Source organism: Sceloporus undulatus, chromosome 3 (assembly GCF_019175285.1).
Source record: "Sceloporus undulatus isolate JIND9_A2432 ecotype Alabama chromosome 3, SceUnd_v1.1, whole genome shotgun sequence".
NCBI classification, from domain to species: Eukaryota; Metazoa; Chordata; class Lepidosauria; order Squamata; family Phrynosomatidae; genus Sceloporus; species Sceloporus undulatus.
In genome coordinates, this window is record NC_056524.1 from 35,890,028 (window position 1) to 35,908,464 (window position 18,437).

The 18,437-nt window shown below is 37.7% G+C and overlaps 1 protein-coding gene across 2 annotated transcripts in view; it reads left to right on the plus strand.

The window, feature by feature from the left end:
- LOC121925368 (neurobeachin-like) overlaps positions 1 to 18,437 on the plus strand; it is a 126,805-nt gene that overhangs the window by 94,330 nt on the left and 14,038 nt on the right. Inside the window, exons 9-13 of one of the 2 annotated variants that reach the window (XM_042457434.1) lie at positions 1,101 to 1,190; positions 3,411 to 3,603; positions 5,146 to 5,217; positions 7,517 to 7,672; positions 8,433 to 8,603. In XM_042457434.1, the coding sequence (XP_042313368.1) occupies positions 1,101 to 1,190; positions 3,411 to 3,603; positions 5,146 to 5,217; positions 7,517 to 7,672; positions 8,433 to 8,603 (682 nt within the window). The remainder of the gene's footprint in view (positions 1 to 1,100; positions 1,191 to 3,410; positions 3,604 to 5,145; positions 5,218 to 7,516; positions 7,673 to 8,432; positions 8,604 to 18,437) is intronic. The other variant, XM_042457435.1, reaches the window with a different exon arrangement.

Sequence of the window (18,437 nt, forward strand, 5' to 3'; positions counted from 1 at the left end):
TTACTGTTCTATATTCTCTTTGCCAATAGTTAAATTGCTTTAGCTTTTTTTTTTTAAAAAAACATTAATATCATTATTATTACCATTATCACAATCATCATTACATCATTTTGATGCAATTTTTAATTTCCTTGGAAATTCAGTGAATCAAATGTGTTTACATTTTAGTAAGGAAAAAAACATGGGTTTATTACCATTAAGTCTACTATCAAAAATATTGTAAAGCTTGCTGTTGTTGATTCTTTTGTAAATATTTATAATTTGAACAGGATTGTTGAGAAATTTTGAACTGAAGGATGATTTTTTTTCTTCTGCTTTAAAAGTGCAGTCTTTTACACATCAAAAGTAAGTTCCATTGTGTTCAATGGGGCTTACATGCAAGTAAATGTGTATTGAATTGCAACCAGTTTGGATCTTTAAATTTTAAAGACTGTGGTATACCAGCGTGTGGGCTACATCTTTAAACCTTTTCATTATCATGGACATTCATGAATATTATAACTAAAAAAAGCATGCACTTAATGAGAAAACATATCCTAAAATAGGTTCTTGGATTATGTAGGATAAATTATCTGCAAAGATTATTTTAACAGCCTACTTTATTTCCTAAATGTGTGCCTTGATAGAGATGCATTAATCATTTATAATTTCATGGATATTGTGGTATTTTATTTTAGATTTACATTCTCCATGAATTTTATTTCTCATTTTCCCCCCTTCAAGATCCCAGAAGCTTATTTTATTAGAGATCCTCATACTTTCCTCCTTACAAAGGACTTTATTAAGGTATACATGCTGTATTTAGTACAATGAAAGATCTTAGCTGCATGTCCTTGCAGGTTAACATTTTCACATGCATTTCCAGCTACTTGAAATAGGAATGGTTAGTTGGTTAACTGAAGCATGCTTGAAAGGAGAAGCAAAGCTTGTCTACAAAATACTAACACTTGGATGAGTCTGCAGCCTGGGAGAAGAGCACCCGGTGAATTTTCTGGACTTTTTTCATGGCTGACTTGGGATATGCTTGCATTGTCAAGGAGTGTGTTGACCTATCTCTTTGATGCATATTGATTATGACAATCACTCTCCTTTCCCTGCAGGCCATGGAGGCACAGATACAGAACTTTGGACAGACGCCATCTCAGTTGCTTATTGAGCCACATCCGCCTCGGAGCTCTGCCATGCACCTGGTGAGCTATAACTGCTTGTTGGGAATTTATTTCCTCTAAATCTGAGAATCCTTTTATAGATCATAAAATACCAATTTAAGTAACACTTTCTATTTATATGCCCTGAGTTCCTCACAAACACCAGCTCTCTTGTCTGTGCAGAAAAAATTGCTTGCTACAATATATAGGCAAATGTGCATCTTTTTCACACTCACTGACTTTGCTTTTCACCAGTTTCTTGACTTTTTAAATGAGCTTCTATCATCATAAATATGTATTTGATGAATACCATTGTGTGTGTGTGTGTGTGTGTGTGTGTGCAGGGTGGGGGGAACACTGCATTTTCTTATAGGGAGATCATATTGCAAGAGGAGAAGGAAGCATTAGGAAATGATTTATGTGATTTATGAACATTGGCTACTTGTCAGAAGTGAGGGATTGTAGTTCAAATCATGTGGGAAACCTCCTGCTCATTCTCCTGAGAGGGCACAGCATGCACTTTAACTTCAGTTTGAACTTCCAAATCATTCTTAATCCATTATTTTGTGTATTTATTCCAGGTTGAGGGGGACAGGATATTATTCAGCTAAACTGGAAACAATGGGATCTTTTCTCATTTTCTGAAATATTAGGAGTTTTCTAGAAATTCCAAACTATAATATTTTTGGACATTATTTCATCTCACAAATATAGAGCAAGATAGCATAAGTAATATTTACTGTAATACATGATATTCCCTCTGTTTTGGATAAACATGAACAACATCTGTCATAGAAACATGGGAATGCTGCTTCATATTGGATCATACCATTGGTCCATCTCCCCCAGTGTTATTGACTGTGCATCTACACTGTAGAAATAATCCAGTTTGACACCACTTTAACTGCCATGGCTCCATCTGGAATTTGTAGTTTTGTGAAGGACCAGCAGTCTTTGGAAGAAAAGGCTAAAAAACTACAAATCTCATGATTACATAGGATGGAGATATAGCATTTAAAAAACCATTGGTGAAAGTATATAGGCTAGGCAGGCACAATAGGACTTTATTTTTCTTTTTACAACAACAGCCACACAGATCACATTCCCCCATGGTAAATTGATATTTAAGTTCATATTCTGCAGCATATAATAACATTCACATGCCATTACAAAATGACCAAGATCCTACATTGTCCATCTCAGGCCAAACTGCTATAACTTCCCACCCACCAACCCCAGGACTAACAATTTTGCTGCAATAGCCCCCATGACCTAGCCCAGTGATGGCAAATGTTTTAGAGACCAAGTGCCCAAACTGCAACCCAAAACCCACTAATTATCTCAAAGTGCCATGTCCCCCTGGCTTTCTAGTAACAAACTCTGTGCTGAGGCGATGGCATGTGTGCCCACAGAAAGGGCTCTGAGTACCACCTCTGGCACTCATGCCATAGGTTCGCCACCACTGACCTAGCCATTCATGACTAGTAAAGAGCCAGAGCAGGGAGGGATTGTACCAGGCTGTGGGGCATAGTAGATGACTGTCCAATTCCTGCCAGCCGTGGAATGGCCATGGATGGGGGCTTTTGCAGCAATGTCAAAATTATGGGTGGGGAGGGCTGTTGGTTTTCGTTGTTGTGAAGGCTGGAGGAGAATACCAACCACCATAACAACACAAAAAGACATATGCAACCAGAAGGTGGGCTTGTGTTATGTCACTAATATGATGTTTCCCCACTTCTTTTCATTGACCAGTCAGGAAAATGCCTAATGTAATGGGAATAACTTACTAATGCTGTTTGGTCACTATCACTAAATTGGATTTTACCATTGGCTTCTATGGAACTTTTAATTGAGGTCTTCTAAGTTATGTTATTCAACTACTGCATTATTTATAATGTAAAACTTATGAATGACTTTAAGTGTTGCTTCTTTTGACACCATTTTTTTACTGTATAAAATACTATAACCAGTTTATTAAGTTTTTCTTTGTTAATGCTGACTTTATCCTTCACACCCTGTAATGATAACCCAAATGAACCTTAATCATGCCCAATGTCTATTTGCCCCTGTGTAATGCTCCAGCAACAGCTTTTCTAATTTTGCTGTCCTGCATTTGTAGCATTAGATGTGCAGATAGCATTGTTTCCCCTGTATGTGCAAATGCTTCCTGACTTTCATAACCTGATTTTCCCCTCAGACCTCCTCACTAATTGTGTTATCCCTTCTGTTTTCTTCTGCTCTCTTCTCCTTTCTACTCAACAGTGTTTCCTTCCACAGAGTCCACTTATGTTTAAAGATCAGATGCAGCAGGATGTCATAATGGTCCTCAAATTTCCATCAAATTCTCCTGTCACACATGTGGCAGCCAACACGCTTCCCCACCTTACCATTCCTGCTGTAGTAACCGTGACTTGCAGCCGACTTTTTGCAGTGAATAGATGGCACAACACAGTAGGTATGTGTACTTAATAGCAATTCTGGGTAGAACAAAATCTTTGTGTAGAAACACAAAAAATGAATTGTTTTGCATTTCTAATAGATTTGTTTCAGGTTAGGTTTCATCTACAATTTGTTTATATTTTATTACAGATAACATTTTAAATAATAAATACTAACATAGGCTGTATCCACATTGCAGAAATAATCCAGTTTGACACCATTTTAACTACCATGGCACAATTCTATGGAGTTCTGGGAATTGTAGTTGGTGATGGCACCAAAACTTGACTACAGTTCCCAGAATTCCATAGCACTGAGACATGGTAGTGACAGTGCTGTCAAACCAGATTATAGAGCAGGGGTAGGCAACCCTTTTGAGCCGGGGGCCGGGTTGCTGTCCCTCAGACAACTGGGGGGCCGAAGCCAAAAAATAAATAATTAAATATTTAAAAAAAAAATAAATAAACCGGGACAAATGTAGGACACAATTTTCAAATGGAGGGCACTTTTTAAATAAAAAATGGAGGACACGCGAAAAAATTTGCTGATTTTTTAAAAAAATGTTAAGATAAATGCATGTTTCTGAGGCTTCTATAGACAATTGCCCCACTGTTCCCCTCGCGTGAGACGCCAAAGGCCCCAGCAGCAATCGGTGGCAGGACCGGGCTGGGGCCGGTCCCAAGGCCTCGCCGGGCCGCATCCGGCCCGCGGGCCGCAGGTTACCTACCCCTGGTTTATACAATTGGTTTAAGAGGATTAGCCTTGTGGTTGTTCGTGTATGTGTCTGTCCTTATGGGTAGAAGGCAAGAATGGGAACAGAAAGCTCTGGTTTTACAGCCAACAAAGGGGCACAAATAATAGTAGCAAAATCCTTCCTCTGTGTATTTTGCTATACTCTGTTTTCTAGACACATTTTTGCTCAGCCTGGCTTCTTCTAATATCAGGAGTAGGCTAGGGAGAATGTTGAAATTCATGGAGTGGGAGAAGTTTCAGCTCCTATCACTTGCATATTGACATCTTCCCGCAAGCTGTCTTGTCCTCATCCCTCTGCTGTAACAGACACTCTCTGGTTGGCCATTCACTTCTCTCCCAATCAGTAGTAAAACTGGATTTTGTTTGGAATGTTGCTCAGATATGTGATGGCTAAAATATTGATAAGGAAAAAGTGGTGTCCAGAGCAGAGATACGGTGGGAGCAACTTTAGTCTGCTTTAGGAGAGTGTGCACTGGAAGAAGTCCATCAAATTGTTCCCAGCAGACCATGCAAACTACCTGGTTACTACAACACATGCTGACATCATATGATGTTTCACCTCCTCCTTCTATCACATCTTTGGCTTAGATCAGCACCTTGTAGTAGGATATGGTTCTAGTGCCTCTGAATCCATGAAAGATCTTTTAGCAAGTATGTTAAGCATGGTTTACAAGGGAAGAACTATTTTGTCATGGGGAAAATATGAAGTTTTTCTTTTTAATGATCCCACAATACTGCCCATTTAAATGAGATAAAATAATACCTATGTAGTCCTTATTAGTTTTACTTTTTTGCTCTTTTATAGGCCTCAGGGGAGCTCCTGGATATTCTTTGGATCAAGCTCATCATCTTCCCATTGAAATGGATCCCCTGATAGGTATATCAGAGAATTTTTAAAAACCTGTTATTAGAAAACCGTGTGTTAACCGTGGATGCTTGATTCTGTGTATAAGAAATCCGTGTATAAGAAAGGCTGACTGTATATGTGGAATTAGGGCTTGCTAATGACTAGAAGTAGATATAATTCAACTGAATTGAATTGAATTGGATCATACTAAGTGTGAGAATAACATTCCCATGTACCATTCTGATTAGTGTGATGCATAAGGTTCACTATTGTCTGTTTCATAGCAGAATTATGTCTCTTCCATAGTAGAACTATGTAATGTACCTTCAGATCATTCCCCTTTCCCCACAAAATGGTTGCTATCCCGTTGGAAGTCCCAACTAGAGTACATTCATTCAATTAACTGTTGAATGGTGAGTTTCACTCTAATCCAGACTAACAGCAGCATTTAGGGCTGTTTATGTTAGATATGAAGTCACACAAGACCATTTTGAGTTCAGGCTATATTGTATTTTTAGCGATACAATACTAGAAAAAACATTCTTTCCAAAATAACATCATACTTATAATCAAATAAAGGACAAAACACAAGAAAATTCAACTGTAGACTTATACTGTATGTATTGGTTTGTGAGAAAACAAAGATAAAAAGGTGGAGAAATTCAGTAACATACAGTGTGTAATTTTTTTAAAAAATAAAGCATCAATCTTCCTGAGTCAACAGCCACTTCTGCCCAACATCCTCAATTTATGATGCCAGTTACACAAACATTGTTGATGCTTTCACTAATAAAAATGTATTTTCTCCTTTTCTTCTGGAGACATCAGATTGGGAGAAGCAAGAACTACCAGAAAGATCACTGTATAATTCTTATTTTGTTCTTGCATGCATGAAGAAAGAATGTCATATGTTTTCTTCCCACTGGATGAGTTTACAAAAGCTTTTGTGCATTTTTCAATAATTTTTCACACCTTGAGACTTTTTCAAGATAAATGTGTGCCAAAATTTGTGTAGGTTTTGTGCATAAAATGGGGCTTTGTGCAAAAAGCAACATTTTGTACAGAACATAGTGTACTGTAGGGAAAACACTGTTTTCTATACAAAATGTTGTGTTTGCACAACATCAAGGCATTTGCACAAAACTAATTTTCCGAACAATCCTTTTTTTGCACAAACAGCTCTTTTGGCAAAAAGAAAAAAAAATCTTTTAAATGCTTTTAAAAATGAAATGTCCCATATTAGTTGGCCCTTTTCTCAATGGAGTGTCTAAATGTGTTGAGGATGAGAAAATCTGGAAGCAGTCTACATCCCTAGATTTCTGGCTCTAAATAAATTGAAGTATGTGAGCATTTAGCAGCATGTGCTGAAAATAATGTTTGTACTCTATAAAATTTATGCAGATACTTCCCATGGACAATTGAAAGGTTATTCCCTCTATCTAATTTTATGTAGCAAATCAAAACACACCATAATGGGAATGGAGTCATGCAGCAACTTGTATTTACAGTGGTTTCCAAATTTTCTTCCTTTCAGTGATTTGGACTTCAGTTCCCCGAAGCCTGAGCCAGCTTGGCTAACACTAAGGAATTCTGGGAGCTAATATCCAAAACACCAGTGGGACCAAGTTTGGGGACCACTGAAACAGATATATCAAAAGTGCTCATGTGCTGGTTCCAACCATATAGAAATAAGTCATTTCCCCTCTGACCACAGAATAAGCCAAGCCTTGTCTTGTCCATCTCTTTTGCACCTGAGATAAAAACTGTGAAGTATTCATATGGTTACAATTTCCATGCTATAATCAGTAATGATAAAGTTGGCTACTTTATGATTTCAAGAAACTGGGCAGCATTGTGGGAATGAGTTTTGAAATAAACACCTTTCCCTGAGAGAATTTGATCAGTAGCCCTTCAAGTTTTGTGTTTCCTTCCTTTGGGCCTTTTGCATGATCTGAAGCATGATTAATATAGAAGCATAGAGTTGAAAGGGAGAACAACAGCCATGTAGTCCAACCCACTTCCATGAAGCTAAAGCACCTTTGAGAGATGACCATCCAATCTCTGTTAAACTATCTCCAGTATGCTCTAGGCAAGGTTATGAGGTTAGATAGTCTTGCCATTAGTTGTGTGGTCATTTTGTCCATCTTCCTGCTCTAATTCATCAGGACCTAAGAATATTAAAAACTTCCATATTTCTGAAAACTAGCATGGCCATGTTAGCATTAGTACCCTACTCAAATTCACAGCTTAAATTAAATTTCTTCCAGATACTGCATGACAAAAAGTTGTTGAAATGGCTTGAATATATATATATTTTAATTTTGTGCAGCCAATAACTCTGGTGTGAACAAACGGCAGATCACAGACCTTGTGGATCAAAGCATCCAGATCAATGCTCATTGCTTTGTGGTCACAGCAGATAATCGCTACATTCTTATCTGTGGTTTCTGGGACAAGAGCTTTCGGGTTTATTCTACAGAAACAGGTAGATGTTACACACTGCATTTTCACTGCTGTGCTCTTAGCATCAAGCACATTCTTGCAATGCCCATGAGCTATATATTTGTTTACATTGAATCTTTCATTATCCTTGATCTCTAAAATTGTGTGGATATTTGTTATTTTAAAAAAAAGTTAAAAGGGAATTTGGGCAGAGGATCTTGGCCACATTAGTAGCTGTTCCTGTTTCAATAGTTGCTATTTTAAAACCCAAAAAATACTACTTAAACCTCTGAGAGTTTCAAAAACAGTTTGGAAGCCTGAGGGCAAAACTGTTTGGAAGAAAATGTTCAGGAAGGCTAGTGTATGAATGATGCATGCACATAACTCTGTAGAATCTTAAGGGAAAGGTACTGAATAAAAAACACACCCCGTAGTGCAAATTACATGCTTTCTGTTTGAAACTTTCTCTCAAGTGCCATTTTACATTGAATATAAGGAGGTAACAGGAAGTGCACTGTTCATATTCAGTAATGGAAAACATAAGTTATTTTAGATGCACCTTTCTAATACTTGTTGCAGTCTGCACCCAGCAGTGTTCCTCTATAAGAGACTTGCTCAGGTTGTACATCTGACCCTTTTTATGCTGCCTGAAGACAGATATAGGTATCAGTTTTAGACTCCAATATTTCTTTTTAAAAAAGTATTTTGATTGGTGGGGGGATGTCTTCAGATTTGTTTGCTTCCATTTGTATTCCCAGAATCCTGAAACATAACAATCAGTAACACAGTCATCTTTGTTGCAGGAAAACTAACTCAGATTGTGTTTGGCCACTGGGATGTAGTCACATGCCTTGCCAGATCGGAATCTTATATTGGTGGGGACTGCTACATAGTCTCTGGCTCTCGTGATGCTACATTACTGCTATGGTACTGGAGTGGTCGGCATCATATCATTGGTGACAATCCAAACAGTAGTAAGTTCATCCACCTCTTTACATGTATTACTTGTTTAAGTAGTTTAAATGTCAGTTGTGACACTTAGAATTTCAGAAAGGCTGTAAACACCATTGTAGTAACCATAATTTTTTGTAGTCTGCAAATTTGTTTATACCAATTAGTTGTAAAGCAACAAGGAAGTGATGGAATTGAAAAACAATTGTGTTATACATACTATGCAAACTTACCATAGCTTCTTTGGGAAGAACAAAACAAGCAGTTGTAGAGCACAACAGAAAGTGCTTACATTGTGTTTAAACATGCTTCATAGAGGCATAATCCTTAAATCGCTAATATACATATCTGGCTTTTAAAAAAATATATATATGCAAAAATCATACTGAGAAAAAAAGAGAAAAAAGTGATACCAAAGGATAAACTAGCAGGTAATAAACTAAAAATGCACAAATGAGAAACCATTTATGCATAAACTTCCCTATAAGGACAATATTTTTATCATTGCAGTATTTAATTCCTTTTCAGCATATATTTATTTACTTTTCATTTATTAAAATGTTTATGTTCCACCGTATATTACAAGATTGTAGAGTGGCATACAGTATTGATTTATGGTCCCGGTTTTTGACATTGGTGGAAGTTAAGCTGCTATTCATACTGAAATTAGAATGATTGATCTACACTATTCACATAATTAGCTTCAGAAGTCTATTTCTGATTTTGCTCCAAGTCTACAGCACATTGTTTTTATTAAAGGTCCTCCAGGAGGAGGCCTGAAATATGTTGCAGTGAGAATGCTAGTGGTCTTCATGGTCTCTGTGAATCACACAAATGGGTATTCCTGCACCTGTACAGAGCCATTTGGAACCTTCTAGAATCGTTATGTAGATTTTTGGTGGTAGCTCTACCCACCTCTTATTGCATCCCTAGCTTTCCTGCTCATTTACCTCAGTTCCTTTTCGTCAGTCATGCTAGCAGCATCAGAGGAACTTTGTGCTTGCAACCAGTTTCGGTTTTACCTCAGGATTTGGCTACTTCGATTTTCGGACTGTTTTTGACAATTCTTTTGGCTTTTCTGACTGGCATATACTGAATTTAATGGCTTTGGCATGGACTCTTTGACTATTGCCAATGGGATGATTTCCAGTATTTTTAGAATCTGCTAATCAGTTAGGCAAGCAATGATGTGACCGAGTCCAGCTTAGGGATGGATGAGAAAATTATTTCAGAACATTTTTGTCAGAATTTACCATCCTTCAAAATAAGATAGAAAACTTAATGCACACTGGCTTGCTAGAAATGTTAAAGAAATTTTAAAAAGGGCTTTTTTAGATATGTCTGTAGGAAAAGAAAAAAAGAAGGAAATGGTATGCCCACTGTGTGGAGAAGATGGCAAAATGTTAACAGGGAAAAGGTAGAATTACTCAATACTGTCTTTGCATCTGTCTTCTCCCAAAAGGAAAACAAAAGTGTTCAACCTGGGGAAAATGGAGCAGATGATAACATATGGGAAATGCAACACATTTCCCAATGATAGGTTCACTTTAGGATCACCAAAAATTGGAAACAACTTGAAGGCACACAACATCAACAACATATTGAAGATGGAACAAGCTTGTTTTCTTCTGCTTCAGAGGCAGGACATGGAGCAATGGATTCAAACTATAGCAAAAGAAATTCCACCGAAACATTATGAAGAACTTCCTGATGATACTAGCTGTAAACAGAGACTGGGTGGCTTTGTGTATTCTTGCATAGCAGGGAGTTGGGCTGGATGGGCCTTGTGGCTTCTTCCAACTCTATGGCTGCATCAGCACTGCAGAAATGATGCAGTTCGACCCTAGTTTAACTGCCATGGCTCAATGTTGTGGAATCCTGTGATTTGTAATTTGTTGTGGCACTAAAGCTCTCAGATTGAGAAGGCTAAATATCTCACAAAACTACAAATCCTAGAATCCCCTAGCATTGAGCCATGGCAGTTAAAGTGGTGTCAAACGGCAATATTTCTGCAATACAGATGCAGAATAATAATAATAATTATTATTATTATTATTATTTATTTATAAAGCACTGTAAATTTACACAGCGCTGTACATACAATCTTTTTAATTGGACGGTTCCCTGCCCTCAGGCTTACAATCTAAAAAGACACGACACAGAAGGAGAAGGGAGTGGTGGTGGGAAAGAGGCCTGCATGAGGTGTGTATATGGTGCCCTTCACTTATTATGAATACAAGGCACAGGTTCGTATATGGTATATGGTCCCTTTCACTTTCCATATCCCAGTACCAACACAGTGCATAGCTACTTCATGAAGATGATGGTAAATCTTCAATCATTTCATTCTCTCACACATGAAAACCCATCTTATGCATGTTCTTGTGAGTTTTTAATGTTTTTTTTAATGCAAGTGGGACTTTTTAATTTTGTTTGCACAAAAATAGTTTTTACACACACACACAGAGTACTATGTGGGGGGGAGGAGTGTTACCTGTGCAGAAAAGAAATGAAATTTAGCAACAAATCCCAAAATACATACATCTTGCAGCAGTTGACCTTTTTTTTAAAGGGATATTTTAATGTATTTAACCCCCCCCCCTTTTTTTTATTTTTTAGGATGATAGGGAAGATCATCCTACTGCTACCCAACTGATTTTGCCATACTCTTTTGGTATTCAAAGTGTAGGTTCATGGTTTTCTAATTACACATCCATTTTGCCACCAAAAGCTCTTCCAACATTTCTTGCATCCACGTTAGCGATTATAGTTATTGCCCTAATCTTATATGTTAGATGGGCAACACAGTGTTAAGTCAAAGAAGAGCTATGTTAAGAAATATTTTTTCTAATATCAACAGTTCCTGCACATACACTGCCAGGAGATTATGGCTTATCTTGTAAGAAAAATGAAAGTGAGATGTTCAGTGTAGGTTAAATCCAATTAGTTAACATCTTTAAAATGAATCTCTAGAAAGATGCAGATGATATTTTCAGAGAAGGATTAGTTTCTCAGAAGCTGTCATCTGGAGACACAGATAAGATATTTTATATCACAGAGCATAAGGAATTCAAAAGAAAAATGTCAGGTTATCGTAATTATGTGGGCTAGGTGCTTGACTTTCTAATGATCCTTGTAGCTGAAAGACAGTTAATTATCAATTTCAGCTTCATTGCACCCAATTATCAAAAGGAACTTTAGTTGTTTCAGAAAATCATATGAAGGAGAATCATTTCCTCCCTAATATTTTTAATCAACACTTGCTAATCACATATTTTGAAACTTCACATTCATGTGCACCTATACAAGTGTATACACACTTAGGCCTAAATGAAGTTACTAATCTGAACTAGAACAAAACCATTGAATTAGTAAAATTTCAATAAGGGTTGATTTTACCATTCACCAGTTAACTGAACAGGTCTACCTTAGTTACCACTAGCAATTGCACTTAGACCTTAATGGTTTCAGTTTTCATTTCCAGAAAATACCTTGCTGAAATAATGTGCTAGTTGTCTTGCTGTTTACGAGTATGCAGTATGTATTACACATAATAGGTAAAGGTGCTATCAAATGCCATGTTTTAGACCTGTTAGCTTTGAAATTTAGAGTGAAAAAAGTTTCTCATTTTTAAAGTGATATCTAATAAATTATATACTGTACTCTGTCAATATGGATTGCTCTCACCATGTCAATACATTGTAGTGTGCGGAAGCTGTTCTGCCTGATATTGCATTGGGCTGTAAGAGGATGAGCAACAAGCAACCCACAAGCCCTGTGGTCAGTCAAGAAACTACATTTGCTGATTGCCATGCTAAATAATAATAATAATAAATATTTATTTATATCCCACCTCTTCCAATTGAAGATCGAGGCAGGTAACCACAGAGGGCTCAAGATCTGTTGCATTTAAAACATATACAGATGAGCCACTCTCCTTAGATTCTCAGCATCTCCCCTGCTCCAGTTGGTTTTTTATTTCCCTGATCCACACATAGCAATGCTGAGATTTCATGAGGAGAGGGTAGAATGCAGCCCATTGCCTGAAGCAGTTTGGGAATACAACACTGTGTGTATCACTGTACCAGAAAGGCACTATTACAGACCAGTCTGTAAAATATTACATTGCCTGCATCACTATGCCAGAAAGATACTTTTGTAGACCAGTCTGTAAAATATCAAATACTTGGAGAAAAAAGTTTTTTCATTATGCAGTTGACTACATTACTGGGTTTTTTTCTCTGCAACTTGGGGGAATCTTGTTTGGCTGAATTTGTATAATGTCGTCTTTATCTATACCCTTCATAAAATATTACCATTATTATTATTATTATTATTTCAGTAGGCTTTCAAACAATGTTGGGGGGATCTGAATCTTTGAATAAATTCCTGAATAGCTAGATCAGCAACAAAGAAAGTGGGGAGAGAGTAAGGGCAGATGTTTTCTTCTGGAACAGACACAAATTCAGAAACTAATTTGGAAGTGATAAAAAATAATTTGCACACTTTAATTGGAACCATCTCTCTGCATGAAAAGGAGAATGGAGCCAGCAGCTTGTGCTAGGAGCTGATTGAATTTTTTGTCATGTAGGTATAGTGGACTTGGCCGCTTATCCTCTTGAGCCTATCTGTGCAATATATTGCATTCAGCCTTTGACTGGTTTCTTTAAAAGGATCAATGCTATTCCTGTTCTGTCCCCAGAGTCTGAAATTTCATTGATCTTGGGACTTGACATTTCTCATTACATACCAGATAGTCACCAGAGGTGTGAGTTAACGTTACTTTCTCTGGCTGTTTTTGCATTGAGCACTATGAACACATTGTGTTGACTGGCCCAAAGCTCAGGTTTTTTTGGACTAATTACAGCAAATGCCCCTTAAAGGCACTACAGTGCATTTTGTGTTAATGGACACACTTTGAATAAGCTTAAAGGGAATGTTCACTACCTCAGAAAAAGAGCATAGTAAAGTGTCCTGTGAACTGAAGAGACTCATATCTGCAAAAAATATTCCAGGACGAATTAGTTTTACAAATAATATTTCTGCTGACATATTCTGTTACTTGTGAGTAAATATTTCAAATACAAAGGATTTCCTGAATTAATTGGAAGAGATAATAGGATTTAAAACAACCTCTTGAATTTTATATTTCACTAATTTAGAATGCAAGCTGTTCGAACATGTGCAATGTGTTAACATGGATTGCAAAGTCAAATGCATTGTTTCAGTATAGTGTGATTCAAATTATTGGTTTGTATCAAAATACCACATTTGGCCAAGTTGTTTGTTTGTTTGTTTATGCATTTAAACACCATAATTTTTGGAATAAACATACAGCATGGTACTTGCCATAACCTGTAGCAGCACTGATGAAGACAATCTGCTTGAGTATCTTGCATATTTATGATCAAATATCATACCTACTTTCATTTAGATGCTGATATTTCATTTAAAGTCTGCATCAGTAGTATTCCACTGTTTTGCCTACAAAAATAAGGTACAAATACCACTGCTGATCTTTTGTCTACCTCTAGGCCCGATATACACACATGCACACATATTCTTTGAACATTGACAGCAGGTAGGCAAATGTGGCCATGCAGATGCATGCCATTTTAATGCAGAAAAATGGGTGGATTTCTTGAAGCTATAGGCTGCAAGGCCCTGCTGCACTGTTTAACATTAAGAAATACCCATTTTTCAAACCTAGAAGTGAAATCTTCCAGTTTGGGGAAGAGGGTGGAGTTTTTGGTGGTCTGGTCAACAAATTTATCCTCAAACCAACTGAAAGTGCTCACCCCATTATAATACTATATAATAGATGTCAGGAAATTTCTATTTCTAGGGACATATACAACATGGTAAGTGTGAGCCTTTGTTTATTTATTTGTTATATTTATATCTGCTATTTTTCCAGTGAGCTCAAAGCAACATCCATGCTGTCCTCCCTAGTTATAGAATCACAGAGTTTAAAGGGACCTCAAGGGTCATGCAATCCAACATCCTGTCATGTAAGAATACACAATTAAGACACTGCTGAATAGTGGCCATCCAACCTCTACCTAAAAACCTCAGGAGAGAGAGCCTGCTACCTCTGAGGCAGTCTATTCCACTGTTGAATAGGTCAGTCAAGAGCGATCAAGATGACTATCCTAATATTCAGGTGAAATGTCTTTTCTTATTCTTTGGAAGCATTGGTTTGTGTTCTATTCTCTACAGCAGCGGGAGGAAAGAGCCGACTTCATTTTTCACATGACATCCCTTCAGATATTTAAATATGGCTGTCCCATCACGTCTCAACCTTCTCTTCTCCAAGCTAAACATAACAAGCTCCTTAAGCTCTTCCTCACAGGGCTTTGTTTCCAGATCTTTAACCATCTTAGAGCCCTGGTGGCACAGTGGTTAAATGCCTGTACTGCAGCCACTCACTCACAAACCACAAGGTTGTGAGTTTAATACTAGCCGGGGGCTCTGGATCGACAGTCTGGCATCCTTCCATAGGCTGCTCAAATGAGTACCCAGCTTGGGGCAATTAGCTTGCATTTTGTAAATCACTTAGTATATTAGTAAGCAGTATAGAAATGTACTTGCTATTGCTATCTTGGTCACTCTTTGGAAACATTCCCAGTTGTTAATATCCTCTTGATCGAGACAATATGCTCCTGTTGAAGCAGCCTCCATTAGATTTTTTGGGGTGCTGCATCAAATTATTGACTCATGTCTTTATCCTCATTATACTTTATCCTAACAATAATCCTCAGGCTAAAAGAGACTGAAGGTCCCCAAGAATGTTTTCCATCTCCATGGGTACTGCATTGCTAGATTTCTTTTCAGAGAAGTTTTTCCTGTTCTCATCCCAAGGCTGACAGAGAAAATAAGAATGAAGCTGGAAGAAGAGAGGTAAAGATAGCAGCAAGTCCTGCTATTGCATCCCTTACCCCCTCCAGTTTGTGCAAATCAGCACAAGACTCTTGAATGGGCATCCCCCTTTCTTTCTTGCCTATGTGACAAACTTGGGAGTAAAGTATATGAGCAATGGAGGGAACCTGTTTCCTGTAGTGCTGTCTCCATATGTTCTGTAGTATTTCTCCATGGCCTAGAACAGGGACACCCACTGAAAGGCTGCTGATTATTTCCTGGTCATCAAAATTCTTCTCCTGCCTTAGGCCACTTATCCAAACATAGAGGATGGTAAAGAAATGTGAAGAAATGCATTTCCAGGAACTGCTTCACTGCGATTTGTTCCTCAGGATGGTTTCTTGACTATGTCCTGAAATAGACAAGCCAAATGACATGGTTTCCCACCACATTCGCATAGTGTTTAGATGATGCATGCCCCGAACATGGTGGGAAACCATGCCGGACCCACATTATCTGAAAAGAGCCAAGCCAAAAAAGTTCAAAATTAAAGCAATGGCCTGGATTGGGGCCAGGCACATCTGGTTACAACAGCCCTGGTGCAAATGGTGCCAGCGCAGTCTTGCCATGATTTTTTCGGCCCCTCTATTTTGGGCCTATGTTTGTTGGTTTGAAGTAATTTATGAATGCTTATTTTTGCATATTCCTAGTTCTCTGCAGATAAGTAAACAGTTACATCAAGAATGAGATGCTCTGATGCCTGCTTCTTTTTAAAATGACTGTCTCTGTTGTACTGTTGACAGTCTACTACAGTGCTATCCAAGATGTTTCTATTTTGCATGAAATATTTGTTTGCAAGGAAGCCAGGACCCATCAGAATTAACAATTAGGTTATTAATATTTCTGCTTTGTTTAAAATTGGAAGACATGCTGTCTTCCACAGCAATTCATCACATATTATGTCTCTTGTGGTGAACAAAAGCTGCCTTCTTATTTTAAAGCACATTGGGGAAACTGAGTTGGTAGCTCAACCTTGTATATTTTATCTTTTTGCCCTGAAGTGATTTCTATCGCAGATATAGAGGTGCCACATTGGGGAAATTACTGTGATTTCAAAGTGATGGTGTTTCAATTCGCAGTGGTCAAGTTTCACCTGCTGCTCCCTTGGTGCCAGAGCCTTTAACCTCTTGCTGCATCTATCAGTGGTGATGTGATGGTGACAGAATATTTTACTAGATTTTGAATGATTGCTGAGGTCCGTGACATTCTGTCTTTTGCCGTGAAATATAATGTGGAATGAGGTTCTCTCTCCCATACAGCAGGTTTGCTGAAAGAAAATGTCACTGATTAAAACTGTATTTTTCTTTTATTTGTCACTAAAGAGTGAAATGATACTCACTGTTATTGCAAAGCTATTATTGATTCTAAAGTCTTTGGAAGTATAGTGTAGCTAGGATTTCTTTTAAAATCTGGTTATATACAAGGACAACTTTGGTCCTCTCAGGCATTTGCCTTGTCAAATGAAGTGGATCACAGTACTATCCAATTTAATTATAGATAACCTGCAGCTTCAGTGAGTACTGTGTGTTTGGCATTTCCAGAATCATGTGTAATAGAGAAAATGGGCTATTTTTCATTTCTTTGCTTTCTTTTCAACTGTCAAGAAAAACTCTCAAGGTTTTTCAAGGGCTAACTCAGGTAATTCACATCTGAGAACTGCAATTTCAAAATAAGAATATGGTAGAATAAGTTCATACCCTCTGCCAGCTGTAGTTTAGCATCTTCTAGAAATATGCAATTTAGCTGTGATCCTTCATCTCCTGGTACATTTCTAGTATGGCTCTTGAAGCTAGGATGTTTTCCATCCCTAGTTTTTTGTTTCATTTAGCATTCACAGATGCCTTTTTAAAATTTCAGTCACTGATTGCCCCACTGCAAGAGGATGTTGTGTCTAGAATTGGAATGCAAAAAACCTTTAAAGGATTGGATCGTCCTTTTCTGTGTGTGTGTGTGTGTGTGTACTCCTTCAAGTTGGCTATCGATATATGGCGACCTCATAAATTTCATAGGGTTTTCTTTGGCAGACAATACTCAGAAGTGGTTTTGTCAGTTCCTTCCTCTGAAATATAGCTTACAATAGAATTCATTGGCAGTCTCCCATCCAAGAAGTATTTTTTTATTCATTTTTACCCTACCTTTGTCCCAGTAATGGCTCTCAAGATGCCTAATACCGTATTTAAAACAATACAAGCAGGACCCTGCTTAGTTTTCAAAATCAGACAGAATCTGGTGCCTTTAAAGTATTCCCAGTTCCATTTCCTTTTTCTTTGCAATACAGGTAGAATCTACAAAGGATGAAGTAAATCAGCAAAATGGCCCCTTGATATCCAAACTGAGTATATATCCTGTTCGGAGACATAGAACAGATATACCTCAGTCTTTCCCAGTTCTGTCTCTCTCTAATACCATTCGTTTACACATAATTTCTTATCCTTTCTCTATTAATCCAGACAGTACCATCACATATCTGACCATAAACTACTCTTCTTCTTTTTTTCCCCTACATGTATATGGCTCTTTTTCTCCACAGAAAAGATGCAGTTATTTATTTTTAAATTTAAAATTTTAATCTGGTAGATGTAACAAATAACAAAACATATATTTATTCAAAATTCAGAATGTACCAAAACTGTTGTATAATTAATCCTACTGTACAGATGGGATTAAGTATACAACAGTTTTGTTACATTAAAATTTTAATGTATCACCTTTCAGTTGGTCAGTTGGTCATTCCTTCAAGAAACACTAAAGAAAACTGAGGCCCGGAACAGATGGGCTTTTGAGGCGCCCTTGTCATGTGCAAGGGCTGCCTGATGGGCAGAGCATCCACACGCCTGGCAGCCCTCACACGTGACGATGGGGTGCGCCCACCAGATGCAACACATACTGGTGACATCGCAGCTGCGCCACCTCCAAACGGGGCGGCGCAGTTGCAATGT